The sequence below is a fragment of the Cucurbita pepo genome, chromosome 10 (genome assembly GCF_057944985.1).
Source record: "Cucurbita pepo subsp. pepo isolate OVF chromosome 10, ASM5794498v1, whole genome shotgun sequence".
NCBI classification, from domain to species: domain Eukaryota; kingdom Viridiplantae; phylum Streptophyta; class Magnoliopsida; order Cucurbitales; family Cucurbitaceae; genus Cucurbita; species Cucurbita pepo.
This window is the reverse complement of record NC_141807.1, coordinates 5,349,265-5,370,664: the sequence shown is the minus strand read 5'-3', so window position 1 is coordinate 5,370,664 and position 21,400 is coordinate 5,349,265. Positions and strand designations below refer to the sequence as shown.

Here is a 21,400-nt window from a genome sequence, read left to right as displayed (position 1 = left end):
GAGGAGAACGAAACACTCTTTATAAGGGTGTAGAAACATTTCCCTAGTAGACGTGTTTTAAAAACCTTGAGTGAAATCTCGAAATAGATTATCCAAATAAGACAATATCTAATAGCGGTGGGGTTGAGCTGTTACAATAGAGTTGTATACCTATGTTTGACTCGGGAGATATCTACAATATGAATCATTATCGATCAATGTGATTGTGTATCAGCTTTTAAGTTTTAAAAGGATGAAAATTAAATTAAACCAAGGGAAGGGTAAAATGGAACTTTCACCCATTATATATATATTATGAAAAGCTTTGTCCTTTTTCTACTTTCCAAACTAAATTCCACACCTCTTTAAATTTTTAGAAATATCATCACCAAACTTTTAAACTGAATTTTTGTCATTTCCTTTGAAAAAATGTCACATAAAGACATATGAGATCACACATATAACCCAACAATCCAATAATTGATTAAAAAAGAAAGGAATAATTAAGATATTAGTCGTTTTTCATAAAGATATGACTCACAGTTCTTGCTTTATCATAACGCTAAAATAAAATAAATATACAAAAAGAGGTTAAACTAGTTGTAACGAGTTTGTTTGTTTTAAGTATATGAAAATGGTATCAGAGTGGTACCTCTTTCAGTAAGATGTAGTTCGAGTACGAACCAAACCGAAATTTGGTGGACATATGACACCCAAGTAAATAAGAGGTACATGAATGAATCGAGACCATAGACCTATAGATATAATAACAAAGAAAGGTTTAAAGGAAATAAAAATTACTACTTATACCAACAAGATATACCTTTATTTTTTGTAACTCAATTACGGGAACTTCATAGTTAAGTGTTTATTGGGTGACCTCTTAAATTTTTCTTTCTAGGATGCATGTGAGTTATGACAACATATGGACTCGTGTTGGTTTGTGGAGATAGTTTTTACTCTTAAGAAACGAGAAGTAAGTAACGTAACCATATTGCAGTGGAGGATAGACGAACGTGTTTGGACTACATTTGAATTTATTTGTCAAACGAACCCAATAAATTTATCGATGGGATAACTTAATTATATATTTAAAAGATTTTATTTAATAACAAAAACTTGAAAAGTGTTAAAAATTAATACAATTTTAAAAAAATTATGGAATGAAACTTAATAGTATCAATAACTTTATCCAACAAAATTAATAATAAAACACTTTAATTTTGTTACATAAAATTAAATAAGAATATAAATTCAATGTGTTTTAATAATCATATAATAAGGATCAAAATTAAATTAAATAATTTTATCATATTTATAAAATAAAGAGATCTTTTAAAAATTAAAAAGGTTTTAAATGAATAAAATAGGATTTTATTAAGAGCGAAAAAAAAAAAAAAAAGAAAAAGAAAAAAGAAAAAAGAAAAAAACCCTAATAGGAAATATATAAACAGAAAAATCTAAAAATTGGAGAGAGAGAGGGCGGAGTAGGAGAGAGAAAAAGCTCTCTCTTCGTCTGTGTGTGCAGTCACACTGGGCTCTCTCCCTGATATCTCTTCCTCTATAAATATCAAAGCAGAGCCTCGGTTGCTCGAATAAATCGGTGCTCTGTTAAGGATTTTGGCGCACTGTAATTTGCTGCTAACGATTCACAACTCTGTCTCTCAGGTTAGGGGCGTGTCGTTTTCTCATACGCAACTCCGATGGATACTTATCCGCTGCACATGGCTATGGCGGCTCTGATAGGGGCCTCTGTCGTCGCTGTTTCGGCGTATTATATGCACCGGAAAACCCTAACTCAGCTGCTGGAGTTTGCCAAGACTGTCGAGAGGGAAAGGGAGAGGGATGATAACTTGGAGGTTGACTCGCCTCAGCATTCGAAGAAGCAGCGCGGCCATGTACGGCGGAAGGGGAACGGCTACAATCGGCGAGGCTCCGCTTCGCTGCCGGACGTCACTGCTATTTCCGGTGGGACTGATGGAGACGAGAAGCGAAATGGGCAGGTGCTTCTGGACGTGATTCCGGCAGGGCTGCCGAGGTTACACACACTTCCTGAAGGTATGGATTCGATGGATTTTTCTACAGGAGATTTATGGACTTTATATGCATAAAAGCTATTCAGTTTTGTGTAGTGGTTTATGCATCATGGTTTTGTTGGATTTCGAGGGGAATGCTTCGCTTTTTATCATCTACTGGTACTGGATGCCTCTATGGTACTTTTGGTTCTAAATAATTTAGACGGAGGCTTATCACTCACTACTCTGTTTCAATTTATACGGCTGATGAATTATCTTGAACTTTAGAATCGTGATTAACTATTAAGTTCTAATGAATCGGTTGATGCGCTACTGTCTGAATCGTAGCTCATTGATATGAGGACTTCCCATTCGGGTCTTCTTAAGACGATTCCAAATTTGGAGTATCTTAATCTTCGTGTGTCGGATAATACTGTAGATATCGTGTTTAAGTAAGGTCGTGAACTTTCTCTTACCCTATTTGTGAAAATTAAACATGGTCTCATTCAGCTGATTAATTCTTTAGCTATGCAATCCAAGGAGTCTCGTGTCATGTATTTCAGAATCCGATAGTTAAATATTTTATTTCTAAAATGTTCTGCTTATCTGTAACATAACCTGCTAACCTTGAGATTATTGTGATTCCTTCATGCTCATCTTGATAAGTCTTTTCTCCCTTCCTTTGGAAGTATAAAACGGATTATCCTGCCATTTAGACAATTGAAAGAATTTGGTATGGGTATCCAGGGCATAGGAAATGGATAGTGATTAAAGTTTGACTGTTTCTTATTTAAAAGATAAAGCTTGAAGTCTTAACAACTCATCAAGTATGGTAATCTAAATCTCAAGTCAATGGGTTTAAAGATGATATGGATATTGCGTGACAATGTTTGGTAGGAGATCACGCATGAGCTAAGGCAATTTGCTCCTGTTCATTTCATTTTGGATATATCATTTTGACTTGATTCCTAATCTGTGTTTTAAGAACTGTCTAGGATATTGGTGGCCCATGGCTTTTCCAAATAGACTAAAAAAATAGTTAGCACTTGGCATCAATAGGTTGATTCAACTATCCTTTTGGCTCATATTTTTGATGCAAGTCCAACTTCAGAACTCATGATTTCATTCTGCCAAGAAAACTCCAGATTATCTAAATTATCCTTGCAATCTTTCAGACAAATTTTCACGTATATATATTAAGATTGAATAACCTATGTTAATGTACTTCTCTCTCCAAATAATCAATTGTATCAGGGAAAAATTCTACCAAGAGATCAATTCGGCCTACTTCACCGAAGTCACCCATTGCAAGTACGAGTGCCTTTGAGAGCGTTGAGGGATCGGATGAAGACGATAATATAGCTGAGGATACTAAATTAAATTCAGCATATCTGCTTGCTAATGGAAATGCAGTGAGTACTTAACTCCCTTGCATGTTCTTAGTTTCTTGGACACCTAATGGCCTCTGGAGCTTGGGAGAATTTATAGTGTTGCATTTAAACCCCACGTGCAGGGTGCAGAATGTAAGGGCATATTTGAAAATCTTCCTGATCACATTAATGCCAGTGGTGAGCAGATTGCGTTGGCTGCTTCAAGTATGATTCGATCTCATAGTGTATCAGGTGATCTGCATGGTGTCCAGCCTGATCCAATCGCAGCTGATATTTTGAGGAAAGAGCCTGAGCAAGAAACCTTTGTACGGCTCAAAATTACCCCATCTGGTATTACTAATTGGAAACTTTTTATGTGATTTATTTCTTGTCTTTCCCTGGCCATTAGATAACAATACTATACAGTCATGATTTTAAGGTGCTTAACATGGTAACATAAGCTTATTTGTTTGTGTTATGGCTGTATATTAATGTAATCTTTCATAAAGAATGTATAACGCAATAATATGTTCTCTGTAAAGAAAACACAAACTGAGGTAAGTATGCCATGCTGTATTGAATGAATTATTAGGTACTTTGTTCATACGCAAGCTCATTGGTCAATAGTTGAAGTAAAATTGAATTGGATTTTTTCTCACATGTATGCAGACTTGATGTTTGATATATTTCTATTTGTCTGACGCTTTTCTAGAGGTACCATTACCTGATGAAGTAGAGTCATATCTGGTTCTTCAAGAATGCCTTGAGATGCGTAAACGATATGTATTCAGGGAGGCTGTTGCTCCATGGGAGAAAGAAATCATATCCGACCCCAGTACACCGAAACCTAATCCCGATCCATTTCAATACACTTCTGAGGGCAAGTCTGATGTGAGTTTGTCATCGTTGACAAATAGTTTTAGTATGTTGTGCTGCATGTTGCTAATTTTGCTTCAAAGTCCTTTGTTTCCATAGTTATGCATTTTATTTTGTTGTTCCTCATATTCAATTTATATTTTCTTTCTGCAGCATCATTTTGAGATGCAAGACGGGGTCATTCACGTCTATGCAGACAAAGATTGTAAGAACATGAGAGTTATCCACAAACTTCTGATGTCTATTCTTAATTGCTCTTCTTATGAGTTTTATTTGAATTATTTGCAGCGAAGGAAGAACTTTTTCCCGTTGCTGATGCAACCACCTTCTTTACTGATCTTCATCACATACTTAGAGTCACTGCAGCAGGAAACATTAGAACTCTGTGCCACCATCGACTGAATCTTCTTGAACAGGCATGTGTCCTGTGAACTTTTAGTTATTGAAATGTTTGTTATGTTTCTATTTTTCATCCCTGATGAATATCCCATTTATTCACGTCATTCAGAAATTCAATCTTCATCTGATGCTTAATGCGGACAAGGAATTTCTGGCTCAGAAAAGTGCTCCACACCGTGACTTTTACAATGTCAGGAAAGTTGATACTCATGTTCATCACTCCGCGTGCATGAACCAGAAACATCTCTTAAGATTTATAAAGTCCAAGTTGAGAAAAGAGCCTGATGAGGTAATGAATGTGATAGTGTTTCTTCCCATATCTATTATGGTTGTAAACATTGATGCTCCACATCTTAAAATTCATTCTGTTAACTGCTTCTAGGCATTTTCTTTCTTATTAAACAAATAATGGTGGACATTTTCCTCTACTTAGGTTGTAATATTTCGGGATGGTACATATTTGACCTTGAAAGAAGTTTTTGAGAGCTTGGACTTATCTGGGTAAGTTTTTCCTTATCCATTTTTCCTTCATAGTGAATAGTCACTTTTATTCAAAATCCGAAAAGGGAAAACAAGAGATACTGATTTTATCCAATTCGAACTTTTATTAAATATGTCCGAGTCTGGAATATTGATTTCTTTTGACATATGGAGCACAGGTACGACTTAAATGTTGACCTCTTGGATGTTCATGCTGACAAGAGCACATTTCATCGCTTTGACAAGTTTAATCTTAAATACAACCCCTGTGGTCAAAGTAGGCTCAGGGAGATCTTCCTAAAGCAGGATAACCTAATTCAAGGTATATGTTGCTTACTTTATAAACTTTTAGATTTGACATTAGAATAGTGTGACGTTTGATTTTGGTTGCACATTCTCCTGTGTTGCATATTTGGTTGGTCAACTTTGGTTTCAGGGCTGTGATTTGCAATACTGAAATTAGTTAAGGAATCAGGAGCATTTATAACCTTCTAACCAAAGCAATGAATTTGCTGTTTATGTAATGATAATTTTTTTTCAACGGTTAGATGGAAGCTCTCTCTCTCACTCATATACGCACACACAAAATTTGGTGTTCTTTTAAGTTCAAAGCGTACTGAAGTGCTATAGCCCTTTGGAGCTTAAGTGCGTGGTGCAAAAAGAATAAAATAGAATGCAGGTTTCATTTATGAGGCACATAATAAAAAATGTAAATAAAGTTTTAAATATGAAGAAAAATAAATGATAAATAATAAGATGATGAAATTTAAGAAAATAGAGATGTTATTCGAGTTTGTAAGAAATTCATGTATTTCTTTCTTATAAAAATAAAATAAATAAAGTAGGAAATTAGGCTTGGGGAGCACCCCACAAGTGCTGAGGTGCATCTCCAATCAGGCTTCATTAAGAAAGGAGGCTGCGCCTCAGTGGGCTTTTTGAAACACTATATAGAATATTGTTGACATGTTTGGATATCTTCAATCCTTTAAAACCCGGGTCTATGAACATATTTTCTCAAAGAAATAACTTCATACACCCTACAGGTGCATTCTGTTCTCATATAACTTTATATTCCCCGCATATCCCATGTCTATCAATCCTTTTATCAATGGATCATGATAGCATGCAAGTGTTTTGTTACTGGTTTAAATGACCAGAGATGTGGTTGTAGATATAGACTATGGACTATAGTGTCATGTATCTAGTATCATTAAGCAATTTTACTAGATTACTGCATTTCATTAGTTTTTGATATTTGGATGGATGTCTATTTGAAGGCCGTTTCCTTGGTGAGGTGACCAAACAAGTATTTTCTGATCTTGGTGCAAGTAAATATCAGGTGCATCATTCTTCCTTCTTTATAGTCAGATACGCTATTTTGAATTCATTTGTTTTATGGCGTGGATTTTCTCTAGCATATACTATGTATATTCTCAATCTATCTGTAGTGTATTCTCTGTTCGTTAAACGTGTGCATAGAACAAATTTTTAGATGAAAGGGAAAAAAAAAAAAAAAAAAACTGATCGTTCATCTTTGTGTGTTTTTAGTAAATTCTACGACGTCAACTCCCTATAAGTGAATCTAAACTGATCCCTTTTCCCCTCTCTAAAATATTAGTCTAGCGGGGAGCTCTAGAAGAGAATAAATACAACTAACACTCGTTGCAAGAATGAGCTCTAATCATTTGTAATAAAGGAAAAAGAAAAATCACAAAAGACTTGGAAGAAAAAGCTAAATAGGTGAATCAAAACAGACAGATTCCAGACATCCTCCAAGTGTCCTGTACGGCTCATAAATCCTCTCGTTCATTTTGAGTCAAATGTATCTAAAGGTTGATACAAAATTGGTTTTCCATGGTAACTCTACTTCAAAAAGGGAATTCAGAATTACTTTCACGGATGTGTTGTGACAGTTAGAGGGGATATGTCTTGGACAACCCAAAAACTTTTAGATGCTGGCTGTCGGTTACATGAGAATGAGAAGAGTACCAAACCACAAGGCTCTTTTAATTTAGATTTCGTGTACAGTTAGATGCTTGGCCTCTCTTGTTGGATTGACTTTTTGTATGTCCTTTTGTATTCTTTTATCTCAATGAAAGCTCGGTTTCTTTATTAAAAAAAAAAAAAAAAAAGAAAAATCCTTTGTAGACTATGTTTGAACTCTACACACCTACCACCGCAGTATCTGAAAGCTCGTCATCGTGCACCAATTCTAAGGACTTCTTTACAGGGGGAGTAATAAGATTGCACTTTAAAGGAAAGTCTCCAAAAGGTATTTTGAAACGGGTTCACTCTTCAAGATTTCCCCCAGCTATAATGGACATGGAAGAATCTCTAGACTTAAAAGTTTGGACCAAACTTAAGCAAACTGATATTCGACACTTTGCAGAGGAAACAAAGTCAAGGGGATTATCCATTTTTGTTGAGAGACAATAATTTTTTTAGAAGAAGCTTCATGTCTATCCTATCCCTTAACCAAGGATTCCAACCTAAGGTTTAATTTTTGTAGAGAAATAAGTTCTTGTCTTCAGCCCTTCTTTTAATCCTTATCTTGTCTTCAATTCTTGATGTTGTAAAGTCCAATGATTACTGGATGAGACATTTCCTATCTCATTTAACCGTACTAACTTATACCTACAGTGCACCTTTTGGACATTAAAATAGACTTCGGTGCTTTTGTACAAAAGAAAATGTAAATAATGGATATTTATTTTTAATATGTGAATGAGAAATGGTGGAGTTATTTCAATAAAGTTCCATATTCACATACTGCGTGCAATGTTTGTTTTTATTTCCTGATATTCATTTAGAAAATTGTAATTGTAATATAATCGACCTTTTTATGCTAATGAATTATTTCCTATTCTTTTCCAGTCTATGAAATAATTTTTTTTTCCTAGTGATATATGTTGAGGACCATGTACAGAATATTTTACTTCGTCCTTTTCATCTCTGATAAGGAATCACAATAAAAGAAGTAAGGTTCGGATTACCTAGTTGATCGAAAATTTCAAAACAAGAACACTTGTTTGAGATTCGAATCACTCCACAAACAAAATTAATCATGTCAAGCTTGAATGATTCTAAACATGTAACCTAAACTACATAGGATTTCAAAGAAACTTGGTCCTAATGATAAGGAATCACTCCAAGGGAAAGTAAAATTTAGATTACCTTGTTGATCAAATATCTCAAGACAAGAATACTTCTTTGAGATTTGAATCACTCCACAAGCAAGATTAAACATGTCAAGCTTGAATGATTCTAAACATGCAATCTAAACTACATAGAATTGCAAAGAAACTTAGCAGCCATTTGCTAAAGGAAAGCATAAATGCTATTTTTACTACCTTTTCCAAGTCTACCTTTCAAAGATAACATACATGATTTTATAGAGCTTCAAGATGAGAACCCTTAACCTTCTGTGAGGCATTTAAAGAGTTCTAACCTTCATATTTTATACCATAATTATTCACTAGGTAAATGTAATGATAAAATAAATAAATTCTAAAATACATTAATAAAATACCATGACTCTAAATTATTATCCATCCGAAATTTGTAACCATCCAAGAATAAATGAACCTTGGTTCTTCTTTAATGTTGTGATGATTTGAACAACATTTTCTTCACATCTTCCTTGAAGTTTATCTTGCATGATGCCTTTGGTCATATGAATCTCTGTATTAATATTTGGAAGGTTACATGTTATGTCCACGCTATATGGAGTAAGCAAGTCAGAGTGTTTGTATTGCTGTTGACATTAAAAACATTAAAAGACAAAAAAAGAAAGAAAAAAGAGAATGGGGCAGTTCATAGATCAACTAGAAAAAACACACTCGTCTCTTGATACTTGATCTATTTCCCTTCTGATGCATCAGAATATCCTTGACGGGTTGTAAGCGTTTTTGGTTGAATTAAAGAAGCCGATGAGCTAAAGAGTTGGTACAAAGTTTTTACCAGCCTATTTTTGGCTCTGTCTAAAACTTCAGATGACGTGGATGCATGAAAAATAAACTCATGGTAGCTTTATGCAAATTTAATATAGATGAAAATAACAGTGTCCTTCCTCCTTTAAAGACATTGATCCCCCTCTATTTTTCCATGTTTGATGTTTCATTCTTTTACTGCAGATGGCTGAATATCGGATATCTATATATGGAAGGAAGCAAAGTGAATGGGATCAACTTGCCAGTTGGATAATTAATAATGATTTATACAGTGAAAATGTCGTGTGGTTAATTCAGGTAATGCTTCAAAAGCTCAAGAGAAAAAAAAAAAAAAGGTCCTTTTGGCTTATCATATATGCCTGGCTTGTCATGTCAAATTTGTCACCAACTTTATGCCACAGTATTAACTTTACCTAATGCTTCTCGTGAAAATTAGAGTTTGTGGTTCATAAGTTTTATGCTTCACAACGACACTGAGAAGTACTTTCTTTTCTGAAATTTGCTTTACTTTTGTATCTGACGATGTTAATCTTAATGCTGCTTATTTCTTTCTTATTTTATTATGGTTTGCATTTCAGCTGCCACGACTTTATAATGTGTATAAGGAAATGGGGATTGTGACTTCATTTCAAAACATTCTTGACAACATCTTCATTCCATTATTTGAGGCCACGGTGGATCCAGATTCACATCCGCAGTTGCATGTATTCTTGAAACAGGTTTGTTATCAACCAAAAGAATCTTCAATTTATCTCACAAGAGCTTCTCAGTCTGTTTATACGAAGATAGTGTCTGAATATGTAATACTGATTTTTGTAGGGATGATCTGAAACTATTGTTGATAAAATTGCGTTCTCATTTATTCTACCATTATTATTTATGTTTTATTTATTTTTTAAAGCAACCTATGTTACACCATAAACTTTTTGACTCAATGTGGGTGCAAATTTTTTAAATTTTGTTCTCTTTTATGAACTTTTCAGGTTGTTGGTTTGGATTTGGTTGATGATGAGAGCAAGCCTGAACGACGCCCTACCAAGCACATGCCTACACCTGCTCAGTGGACGAATGTTTTTAATCCTGCATTCTCATACTATGTCTATTACTGCTATGCCAATCTCTATACACTAAACAAGGTTTCGCCAAACGATCTAAAGCGCTTTACTTTATCTCATATCTTTTATCAAATTTTAGAGTACATGGCAGTCCGTTACTTGAATGCATAGTATAAATAGCCCATTTTAAAATTTTGTACTTGATCTTACAACTTTAGACGAGTCTGTTTTAAAATAACTATATCTTGGTGGCGTTTTAGAGGTTTTATTTTCATTCCTCGCCGTTTTTGGGCCTTCTCGTTGTTTCCTGCATTGATATCATGATGGATGCTTTGGCCTGTGCTTCCTCCATGTTTAACTTTTTTTAAGGGTTATATAACCTTTTGAATTTGCTTTTCAGCTTCGTGAATCAAAGGGCATGACCACTATAAATCTTCGTCCACATTCTGGAGAGGTACTTTGTGAAATCTATTCAAATTTGATGCATACGGTACATTTTTACGTTCAACTTATGAATATAATCCTTTTCAGGCTGGTGATATTGACCACCTTGCTACAACTTTCCTAACTGCTCATAGCATTGCACATGGAATCAATTTGAGGAAGTCTCCAGTTCTTCAGTACTTATATTATCTAGCACAGGTAGCGACGCAGACAACAATTTCTTCCTATTGCACTCGGAATTCTCATTGTTACAGTCCCTTATTTTAAACACGACGTGTGCATTTACAGGTTGGTCTTGCTATGTCTCCCCTTAGCAACAACTCCCTGTTTTTGGACTATCATCGGAATCCATTTCCCGTATTCTTTTCTCGTGGTCTAAATGTCTCTCTTTCTACTGATGATCCTCTTCAAATCCACCTAACAAAAGAACCTCTGGTGGAAGAATATAGCATAGCTGCTTCGGTGAGTATCTTTCCTTGACCATGTGTATAAGGTTAAATTTCTGTTCTTTTTATGCGGCTCAATATGAGAACCGGATTTTATGAAGGTTTACTTTTTTTTAAATCTTTTGAAATTGAAGTTAAAATTTATTTTTACAGGTCTGGAAGCTGAGTTCATGTGATCTATGTGAAATAGCTCGCAATTCTGTCTACCAATCAGGTTTCTCTCATGCTCTGAAGGTACATACAGAACTCTGGAGCAATATAAATTATTAATTAATCCCCCACCCATATACTATACTATGATTTATGATGCATTGAAAATATTCCTCTTATTTAATTCCTGCACCTGAATATGTTGCTGCATCCAACTATGATCTAGTCTAAATGTGCTCAACAGAAAACATCCATGCCTCTACGTCGTGTTAGAACACCTTAAATGTTCTAGATCAAATGTATCTTCATTTATTTATCATAGTATGATGAAAGAAAACTCCCTTACGTGAACCAGATCTATTTATAGGCTGTAGAACTGTTCCCTTGAGGAGCACAGCTAATCAGTATAAATTGAGCTCACACTTGAATGAGATCATTGATATATGTCCTTGTAAACGTTATTTTCTCCGATGCAAATACTAGGATCATTGAGATCTACAAATTTCTTCCAACGTCTCTTATTGTTCGTGCTCGCAACAATGACATGTATTCTTTTCCTTTTTCTGGTACTCGGCCTTGTCGTTGCAGGCGCATTGGATTGGAAAAGAATATTACAAGAGAGGACCAGCAGGAAATGATATTCACAGAACAAATGTGCCACACATCAGGGTGGAATTCCGTGACACGGTATACTTCTTTTTTCTTCTTACCTTTCTCTTTTCCCTCCTCATTTGAGAGATTTCTGGGATCGCCTAACAATTTCATTTTTCTGCCCCTTTTCTTCCTCCCCTCCTAAAAGATCTGGAGAGAGGAAATGCAGCTGGTTTATCTTGGGAAGGCCGACCTTCCTGATGAGATTGAAAAGTGATGAGCAGTGATGAAACACTTAAGACCACACTGGATTATTTATATTCTTAGGTGGTAGTTCGAAGGTTCGGTTATTTGGGTGTCATTCGATCGCCTCGACGAAGGAGCTGGATTTTGATTCATGTTGTTGCACCCGGACGAAGAAATTTGAAGCGGGGGAGAAGGAGAGTATATACAAAAAGTGCAAATGGTAGCTGAGGGTCTGTCTAGCCGAAGCTTTGATGTGGGCATAGTTTAACGTTGGTAGTATGAGAAATACTTCTTATTGGGATAAGATCGGCACTTTAGATCCCAAAGACAATCTACTAAGTATATGGATATATGGATAATATATAGATACATATTTCTATACGTAGCCTAAATAATCATAATGTTGGGAAATAATAAGAGGACATCAAAATAAAGATATACTGCTTCCCCATGGTTCTAAGGGGGAAAGCTTCCCTCATTGGATTCTTAGTCTTATAATTTATGGCTTTCCTCGTGTTGCTGCGGCAATAATATGATGGTTTGTTATGATGTTCGTTCAAAACTGACATCATATCTTGCACGTGTATCTTATTGGATCTTATTGGATTGAAATGATGCCTACTGTTAACTGACATTATCGAATAGATAATGGTTATAAACATATATTGTTTCTTAGCCGAAAAATGTTTCATGTTTAGATGTTTAATACTCGATGCTAGGTTCTAATAGATTTGTTGCACAATTGAAATCATTTCATTTCAAGATTGGGTACCTTGTTGGTTTATATTGCTACAAATGTGCGAAAAGGATTTGATTCCAAGTATCGGGGACGCCGGGGAGGCACCAGTGGATGCAGTCGGCGTGGCGGAGAGGGTCGGCCTTCTGCTCCGCCGTTAGCAGCTTGCCGCCGGTTTCGGTGAAGATGGAGGAATGGGCGTCGATTCTGTAGTCGGAAAGCTGCGTAATGTTGATGAATGTGACCGGAACCTTCATTTTGTTCACTATTTTGGAGACCACACTCATCATTCCTTTGTCGGAGCCACTCCCCCAGAAGTTTCTGTTTCTTATCGGCTTTGTTTCGTTGAAGCATTTGCTCCCATTCACTCTCCCCCAATCCATGCTTCTGTTCAATCATAAATAATTTATTTTATATTTTTTAAAACTTATGAATTTATAGAGCCGGTAGTATACTGCCTAAATAGTAGACATAGGTAATAAATAAGAGAATGGTAATAAATAAGAGAATACTAAATATTCGAACCTCCTAAATTTTTATTAAAAAAATTTAAAAAATTCTTACCGTCAATATATATCGATACCTTATAAATTATTTATAAATGTTTTAATGTTAGTGAAAAGTATTTAAAACAGGGTAATAATGATAAATATTTATTTGAAATTTTTAAAAAAATTTAAAGTGTTTTTTTGAAGTTTTTTAAAAAAGTTTTTAAAGGTATTAATAAAATTTTTAAAAAATAAAATGTATTTTTTTTTTGTAAGATTTTGAGAGTTAAAAAAAGTATTTTTGAAAACATTTAAAAAATTTTAACCTATTTTTTAAACAAAATATTATTATTATTATTTTTTAAAATTTTAAGAGTATTATTTTTCAAAATTTAGTACATTTTTTAAAACTTTTCATTTTTTTTTTCAATTTTCTTTTTAATCTATTATCATATAATACTTTTAAAAAATGTAATATTTAAGAAAGAGATAAATAAACAAAAAAATATGAAAAATACCTCGTATGAGTTGGAGACATAGTGGTAAAGAAAACACGTGTCATATTGGGATTAACATTAGAGTCAACCCAATTGGCCCAAGTCTTCAATCCCATTGTATAAGCAATTGGTGTATCAAATTCTACGTACCCTTCTTCTCCGTTCTCAAACGATCCCCATCTGTGTATATTCAAAGTATAAAACTCGTAAGTTTTGAGTTTAATTTCACACGTCATAATAATAATAAAATATATAAAAGAGAACTTACAAAGATTTAATTTTAGCGACACTCATCCACCAAACATAGGAATTGAAGACAAGAATATCAACATTCGACCAATGTTTGGAATGGTTGGCAACTGAGTCTACTCTCAATACTCTTTGCTTTGGATCTCCGATGATCGGATTGTCCGAATTTGAGTGCACTAGAAATGGAGCCCAGTAGAACTCAATGGTAGCGTTGTATTCCTAAAAGTAACACCGACCATCATAAAGAAAATGAAAAAAAGAAATAAATGTTAAATTTTCGATTTTATAAAGACACATTATTCTTAATTAATGCACGAGAGTTTACTATGATTTTAACATTACTTTTAATTAAAATTAGTCGATAAATTAGTTGAAATCGAAATATCGTAGAAATTATAAAATTTTAGGATAAAATAAAAAAAATTAGAACAAAAATATATATAACTTTTAACTTAAATTTAATTTATTATTTTCAAAGAGGGAATCATTTCTTAATTAACACATTCTTAAACTTGATTAAGAAGTAAATCTCAAGTGCCTTGCTCCCTAAAATTCCCTCTAAATATTATAATTAAAGTTTTTTTCTCTCTAAAAGATGGGTAAAAAAAAAAATTACCTTAGCGGTAAAAACAGAGAGAAATGAGCCTCTGTTGAGAGATTTTTTATCCGCCGGAATCATCCACTCAACCATACAAACAAACGACTGCCACTGGCCGCGCTGCAGCGAATCTCCGACGAACATCACCCTCTTGCCCCTCACCTTGTTCAAAGCAATCTCTGCGTTAAATCTGTCATCCAAACCCTAATTCCATTAATTTATTGGTTCAATTACTCTTTCAAATATACTAATTCACCTCAAACCTTGCCAATGTGCAATCCTCCGGCTGCCACTCCCACCGCCGGTAATCGGAATCCACCCGCCCGTTCTTAACGCACGACACTTGCCGGTCTAGATACGGGCACGACCGGTCCGTGTACAATGGCTTCATCGACCGGTTAAAAACCCACTTCCCGTTCGCTATGTTGCACTCCTCCGGGTCGAATTCGAATCGGTCGTCCGTTAACGGGTTTGTCGATCGCTCCTCCGCCGTTGGCTTCTCCCCTTCAATACAAAAACAACAATTTCAATGACGGAATGAAGTAGGGAGGAAGGAGCCAATCGCCTTGGCCGCTCTAAGTTAGAATAGATGATAAAATTAAACCTACTTGTTTTCGAGGAGGCGGGTTTTTGAGGGCATGACTTGAGTTTGAAAATGGAGATGGAGGAGAAGAAAGTTATGCGCTCGGTGTAGAAGAGAGCGAGGAAGGAGAAGGCGCAAAGGACGACGGTGAGGAAGGGGAGACGAGGCTTGAGTCGGGTGATAGGGCATTTCGACGTCATTAGGGCGGAGGGAGACGACGTCGACAAGCTCATGAAGTAAGAAGCACGAGGAGAATGAAGAGAAGTTGGAGGATATTTTAGGAGATTTTGAGGTAATATTTTATGGGTGTGTGTGTGTTTGGAGTAGGAGTGAAGCTAAAGGAATGTGTGGTTGGCTTTGAGTTTTATTAGGTTAATTAGAGGAGTGAGGTGGGTGGGTTGAGAGGCTAATGTCTCGAGCTTCTCGTGATAAAAGGGAACGTGTGAGATCCGACATCAATTATAGAAGGGAACGAATCATTCCTAATGAGGGTATGAAAGTCTCTCCCTAATAGATGCGTTTTTAAAATCGTGATACTGAAGGCGATATGTAACGGGCCAAAGTGGACAATATCTACTAGTGGTGGGCTTGGACTATTACAAATCGTATCAAAGTTAGTCACCGGACCAAGTGAGGCACTAGTTGGAATAGGGCTAGATTCTCTCGTATTTTAAAATTGTGAAACAGACGATGATATGTAACGAGTCAAAGTAGACAATATCTGTTAATGGCGGGTTTGGACTGTTACACGGGCTTTATAATTGAATTTTTTAAAATAAATTTTGAGGATTTATAATTAATTTCTGGATGATATACTTGATTTGATTTGATTTCAAATTTATCGTTTTCTTTATTACTTTAATTGATATCTTTGTGACTTTTACACGTAATTTAAATTTAACTATTAATGACCAATATTAAAGTTGAAGGAAAAATAATGTGTATTTAATTTCTAATTTGATTCCATTTATTAATAATTTATTGTTATTTTATTTAAGTAGCAAATAAATAAATAAATAATAATAATAATAATAATATTAGAGGAAGAAAAAATATATATATATATATATATATATATATATATATATATATATATATATTACAGATCCCTTTATTTCTTTCTCGTTCATGTAAAAGCCAGGGGTATACATAGATTGAGTCGGAGAAATCTTTTAGACCAAACCAAAATTTTGGGTTAGTTTGATTGGTCAGAATAATCGGAATAGAATTCACAACTCAAGTCTTTGGTTTCGTATTGGGTTGGGTTGTCGGGTTGTTTTTATTAAGAAATTATAATAAAAATTTAGTACACGTGACGTCTCGATCCAATAACGACATTAAGACGTGTGGAGCCCATGAAATAGAAGAATATATTATTAAACGGTTGTAAAAAACAAAATAGATAGAAGATCATCAAGATCTATGAATTAAGTCATTAGCAACAATGATTAAAATATTTTTTATAAGTTAATTAAGCCTCTTTTATGGATTAATATTCCTAAAAACAATATGATTAAATTGTAAAATGAGATTAGAGGATGAAGAAAGACCTACCTTCCAGCTTTAGGGGTGTACATGGTTCGGGTTGGGAGATTTTTTTGATCCAACCCAAAAGTTCGGGCTAGTTGGATTGGTAACCCAATCTGACCAAAAAAATTTCACAACCCAACCCAACCCTCCATTTTCGGGTTGGAATTTTCACAATTCAACCCAACTATAATTGGAATTTTCCAACTCATGGATTGGTAACCCAATCTGACCAAAAAAATTTCACAACCCAACCCAACCCTCCATTTTCGGGTTGGAATTTTCACAATTCAACCCAACTATAATTGGAATTTTCCAACTCAACCCAACTCTCTATTTTCAGGTGGGAATTTTCACAATTCAACCCAACTCTCTATTTTCAGGCTGAATTTTCACAACTCAACCCAACTCTCTATTTTCGGGTTGGAATTTTCACAATTCAACCCAACTCTCTATTTTCGTAAATTTTCACAATTCAACCCAACTCTCTATTTTCGGGTTGGAATTTTCACAATTCAACCCAACCGAACCCAATCATTTGTTTTCGGGTTGGGTTCTCCATTGCTAAAGTTTTTTAAAATTTTTTTTTTAATTTATTCACAATTCATAATTATTCGATATAATCTTAAATAAAAAAATATTAAAAGTTTACAAACAAACACATATCAATCTATAATTATTAAAAAAAAAAAAAAAAAACAAATTCATCGACAACAATAAAAAAAAAAAAATGGTAACATCCAACATAAAATTAATATGGTAATTAATTAAGTGAAGCTACTCAACAAAGCATAGATGAAAGCATGAGTGTTCAAAGCCCTTGCTTCCTCTCTCTCTCTCCTCTCATCATCTTTCTCTCTCCACATTATCCACGTCATCATCTTCTCTCTCTCTAGACCTTCCATTTTCATCCTCCATTCCTTCTCCTTCAACCTTCTCTCTTCCTCTCTAACCCTAAACGCTTCTCTCCATTGCCTCTCCATTTCCTTCTCTCTCTCCACAAACCCCTTCATTATTTCCTTCAAATTGCTTCTCTCATCTTCTTCTCTCCTCCTTTTTCCCCTTTTCGGGTCCTCGCTAGACAATCGCTCCGTCATGGCTTTCCTTTTCGAGTCTTTTGCTCGGTTTTCGGGTTCGATCCACCAATTCTTTTGCATCCTTGCGGTGAAAATGGTGTGGAGGTCGTCGTAAAATGGAAATTGTTGCTTTAGAGCTTTAGGATCCATAGTTTCACACCCCTGTAAGATAACAGACAGTAAAGAGAACGAAGGAAAAAGAGATGTGAAAATTAATTGATGAGAACGTCATACAAGTCAAAATCTTGGTGCTCGTATATTTTTTTAGTTCAACAACATGTAGAGTCGGGATAAGAAGGATTTGATCTTCTGCCTCTCGAACCCACCTTTGATAATAAGTTCTCTATTCATATTTGAAGGTAAATTATGTCTCTCTAAGAGCGTTCATATAACCCAGTAACACAAGTAACCTATAACCCAGTAACATAACTAACCTAGAAGACTACTCAGTTCATATAACCGAGTAACACAACTAACCTAGACTACTCAATTCATATAACCCATAACTCAGTAACACAATTAACTTAGACTACTCCGTTCATATAACCCAGTAACACAACTAACCTAGACTACTCAATTCATATAACCTAGTAACCCAACTAACTTAGACTACTCAGTTCATATAACCCATAACCCAGTAACACAATTAACCTAGACTACTCGTATAGCCCAGAAACACAACTAACCTAGACTACTCAGTTCATATAACCCAGTAACACAACTAACTTAGACTACTTAATTCATATAATCCAGTAACACAACTAACCTAGACTAGACTACTTAGTTTATATAACCCAGTAACACAATTAATGTAGACTACTCAATCTAAATCATAAAGATTGGATTGAGTTAAGTTTTTTTTCTTCCTGATTTAGGTTGGGCCGAATGTTTAAAAACTCTGAAAATTCGGTTTGGTTTGAAGATTTTTTTATTGGGTCAACCCGATTAGGATTACCACCTAATTAACCTCAAATTTTGAATGGTTCTTTAAAAAAAAATCACTTTTTAAATTTATAACTGTGTTTTGATAATATTTTTTTGTTTTATTTAATTCTTATTAAAAATAAATATGTTTTATAAGTTATTTTCTTGGTAATTTATATATTAATGGAAAACTTCAATAATTATAATATTGTTAATATATTTAAATTTAGATTATAATGTGAAAAAACAAACCCAATTTTCAAAAATAAAAAATATAACAATAGTTCTTATATTTATTCAATTTCAATAAACATCCACTTGGAATGGTAAAAAAAAAGTTAATTTAGTGTATAGTAATTCTTTATAATAATAAAAAAAAATTGTAAATCAGTGAATAAAATTTATAATTTTAAAAAATTAGTAATCAAATCATTAACTTAAATAAATTGTAAAAGAATAAATATTTTGATAATATCCCTTAGCGGTTACCAAAAACCCTAAAAGAAAATCACGCGCTCACCAAAAGATCCATTACCTTATAGCGCGTGACGAGATTTTTCCACTTGCACTTGCACTGCTCGTCGTTCCGATTAAAGCCTTTCGCCTTCATCTTACCGGCGACCGAAATCCAAAGCATTCTGTTCTGTTTCATTTCCGAGAACCTTCTATCCAGCGCCGCTCTTATCGCTAGCAGTTCCTTCGTCTCCGGTACGCTCCACGCCGGAAACCTATCCGCCGCCGCTGCCGCCTCCGCATTGACGCCGATTCGATTCGTTCGTCGGTGAAGAAAAGCACGGCGATCGCAATCCTCCATCGCAATCGCAGAGAGATCCGGTTCGTCGATCTCCGCTTTTGAAAGAAAGATCGCCCCGCGGAGAGAGAGAGATTAGAGAAGGACGATTTGGTACGTCAATTAATCGGCGTATGAAAGCGTACAAAGCTGAGTGAGTTTTTGTGCAGTGCGATATAGCGTCTTTATCCTTTCACGCGATTTTCTTATGTGTCATCTATTTCGTCGACATGTCGTCACGCTTACAATAAAATATATATATAATTTTAACTGAATTTTATTTTAAAATTCATATTTTCTTTCAAATTATTTAAAGAATTAACAATTATGTAGAATTTCATGAAAGGAATAATTTGTGATAGTTTAGTTTTAATTAATACAATTCTATTAATTTTATGTTTTGGCCGATAAAGACATTTAAATTAATTTATGTTTCATTTTTTCGATCTTGATCTAGTACGTTCGGTTGAATTATGTATATGAATTATATATATATATATAATTTAACAATAAAAGGAATTATTTTAATTCGCCAGCTAAATTATGTTTATATTATATATATATAAAATAAAATGAGCTATTTTAAATCGAGTTATATTTAAATTATATATATATATATTAAAAAAATGCTATCTTAATGGATTATATAATTTTTGTTAATATAAATTTAGTTTTTAAATTAGTCTTTTCCATATTTTAAAGTCTATAAATTTTTAAAATTTTAAAATTAAATCATACATATTACATTTTCACCTTATAGATTAAGAATCGTATTCATGGCTACTGCAGTTTTATCGGTCTGCCTGTCCCCAATAATTAATGCTCGTTGACCACGTCCAATAAGAATCATCGAATCAATAGCAATAAGTCCTGTTTGAAGAAGCTCATATACGAAACGTCTCGAAATAATACCAGGAGCGGAGAATTCACCTCGGCCATTAATAAGTATATTGAGTCTACTTTATAAATATTTAACACAGTTGAATTTTTAGTAAATAAAATTTAAAGCTTTTATATAAAATGTTAAAATAAAGAATATTATATTAAAGTTTATACTCATTATATAGAAGAAAGTAGAAAAATAATAATTAGAGATATTCCTCCACGCCAATGCCCAATCTCTTAATCAAATAAATACTTGAAAAAAGTATTCAAATAATAATAATTATTATTTATGATTTCGAATGTATATGAATTTAAATTATTTTATTCTCCTACCGAATGTTTATGATAATAAAGTTATATTCTCTAAAGTTTTATTTTCAACATTATTATTAATTTGAACCGACAACTAAAATTTTATATAAATACAACTTTTTTTTAGTTGTAATGATGAACCATTTTTGAATTAAGTCAATATTTTTCCTGGAATTCTTTCATTGAAATGAGAATTAGTTTGAACATTTGACTTTATTTTTTAATTATTGAGGCCAAAAATCGGCCTAAATGAGAAATATATCTGACAATTTCGGTAAAGTTTAATTTTTTAATATTTTTTTATATATAGTTTAATCGGTCTCGATGTCGATTAGTCGTCGATTGTGACAAACTGTTTGTTAGATTTCAAGTTAGATTTTAATTATGGTTGATCAATGTGAAGAAATTATTTGAGGAATCTACCACAATATAAAGTTGAGTGTGTTAAACGTAAAATAGATCATATCTGTACATAGTAAGATAATCTACGAGTGTGTGTGTTAAACGTAGAATAGATCGTATCTGTACATTGTAAGATAATCTACTGATTTACTTGTTTCTTACATGACTGGAGAATCTGATTTGTTGGTTTGTTACCAAATCTATGATTTACTGGTTTGTTACTATATAATTCTCATTATACACACACATACATACATACATATATATATATATATATATAAATAGTTGTAATCCGTATAGATCACAGTCTGGTATGGTATCAGAGTCAAGGT

The 21,400-nt window shown here is 33.9% G+C and overlaps 3 protein-coding genes across 3 annotated transcripts; 1 reads left to right on the top strand and 2 right to left on the bottom strand.

The window, feature by feature from the left end:
* The first annotated feature begins 1,447 nt into the window (after window positions 1–1,447).
* Window positions 1,448–12,479, top strand: LOC111803384 (AMP deaminase). The gene is made up of 19 exons (XM_023687751.2): window positions 1,448–2,037; window positions 3,249–3,406; window positions 3,508–3,715; window positions 4,077–4,255; window positions 4,394–4,445; window positions 4,529–4,656; window positions 4,749–4,928; window positions 5,073–5,140; window positions 5,299–5,441; window positions 6,397–6,458; window positions 9,253–9,366; window positions 9,648–9,788; window positions 10,053–10,205; window positions 10,525–10,578; window positions 10,656–10,766; window positions 10,857–11,030; window positions 11,168–11,248; window positions 11,753–11,851; window positions 11,964–12,479. Exons 1-19 carry the CDS (start codon window positions 1,683–1,685, stop codon window positions 12,030–12,032), a joined length of 2,529 nt encoding a protein of 842 aa, XP_023543519.2. The 5' UTR covers window positions 1,448–1,682; the 3' UTR covers window positions 12,033–12,479.
* Window positions 12,480–12,643: 164 nt separating this feature from the next.
* On the bottom strand, window positions 12,644–15,431 carry LOC111803385 (protein trichome birefringence-like 3). The gene is made up of 6 exons (XM_023687752.2): window positions 15,178–15,431; window positions 14,833–15,073; window positions 14,588–14,759; window positions 13,991–14,190; window positions 13,744–13,902; window positions 12,644–13,124 (listed from the first exon to the last, which is right to left on the bottom strand). The coding sequence occupies exons 1-6, from the start codon at window positions 15,383–15,385 to the stop codon at window positions 12,791–12,793; spliced, it is 1,314 nt and encodes a 437-aa protein (XP_023543520.2). The 5' UTR covers window positions 15,386–15,431; the 3' UTR covers window positions 12,644–12,790.
* Window positions 15,432–17,408: 1,977 nt separating this feature from the next.
* On the bottom strand, window positions 17,409–19,649 carry LOC111804397 (uncharacterized). The gene is made up of 2 exons (XM_023689185.2): window positions 19,215–19,649; window positions 17,409–17,917 (listed from the first exon to the last, which is right to left on the bottom strand). The coding sequence occupies exons 1-2, from the start codon at window positions 19,491–19,493 to the stop codon at window positions 17,447–17,449; spliced, it is 750 nt and encodes a 249-aa protein (XP_023544953.1). The 5' UTR covers window positions 19,494–19,649; the 3' UTR covers window positions 17,409–17,446.
* Between the last annotated feature and the right edge of the window lie 1,751 nt (window positions 19,650–21,400).

What these genes read in the sequence shown, in the direction of transcription:
- LOC111804397 (XM_023689185.2), bottom strand. Translation starts at nt 19,493, where the DNA reads ATGGAGGATTGCGATCGCCGTGCTTTTCTTCACCGACGAACGAATCGA. An exon ending in ATCTCGTCACGCGCTATAAG is followed by an intron (nt 17,918 to 19,214) that starts GTAATGGATCTT and finishes GTTATCTTACAG; the next exon opens with GGGTGTGAAACTATGGATCC.
- LOC111803384 (XM_023687751.2), top strand. Translation starts at nt 1,683, where the DNA reads ATGGATACTTATCCGCTGCACATGGCTATGGCGGCTCTGATAGGGGCC. An exon ending in TGCTTGCTAATGGAAATGCA is followed by an intron (nt 3,407 to 3,507) that starts GTGAGTACTTAA and finishes CCCCACGTGCAG; the next exon opens with GGTGCAGAATGTAAGGGCAT. An exon ending in ATGTCGTGTGGTTAATTCAG is followed by an intron (nt 9,367 to 9,647) that starts GTAATGCTTCAA and finishes TTTGCATTTCAG; the next exon opens with CTGCCACGACTTTATAATGT.
- LOC111803385 (XM_023687752.2), bottom strand. Translation starts at nt 15,385, where the DNA reads ATGAGCTTGTCGACGTCGTCTCCCTCCGCCCTAATGACGTCGAAATGC. An exon ending in ACCCGCCTCCTCGAAAACAA is followed by an intron (nt 15,074 to 15,177) that starts GTAGGTTTAATT and finishes TTTGTATTGAAG; the next exon opens with GGGAGAAGCCAACGGCGGAG. An exon ending in GAGGATTGCACATTGGCAAG is followed by an intron (nt 14,760 to 14,832) that starts GTTTGAGGTGAA and finishes TTTGGATGACAG; the next exon opens with ATTTAACGCAGAGATTGCTT.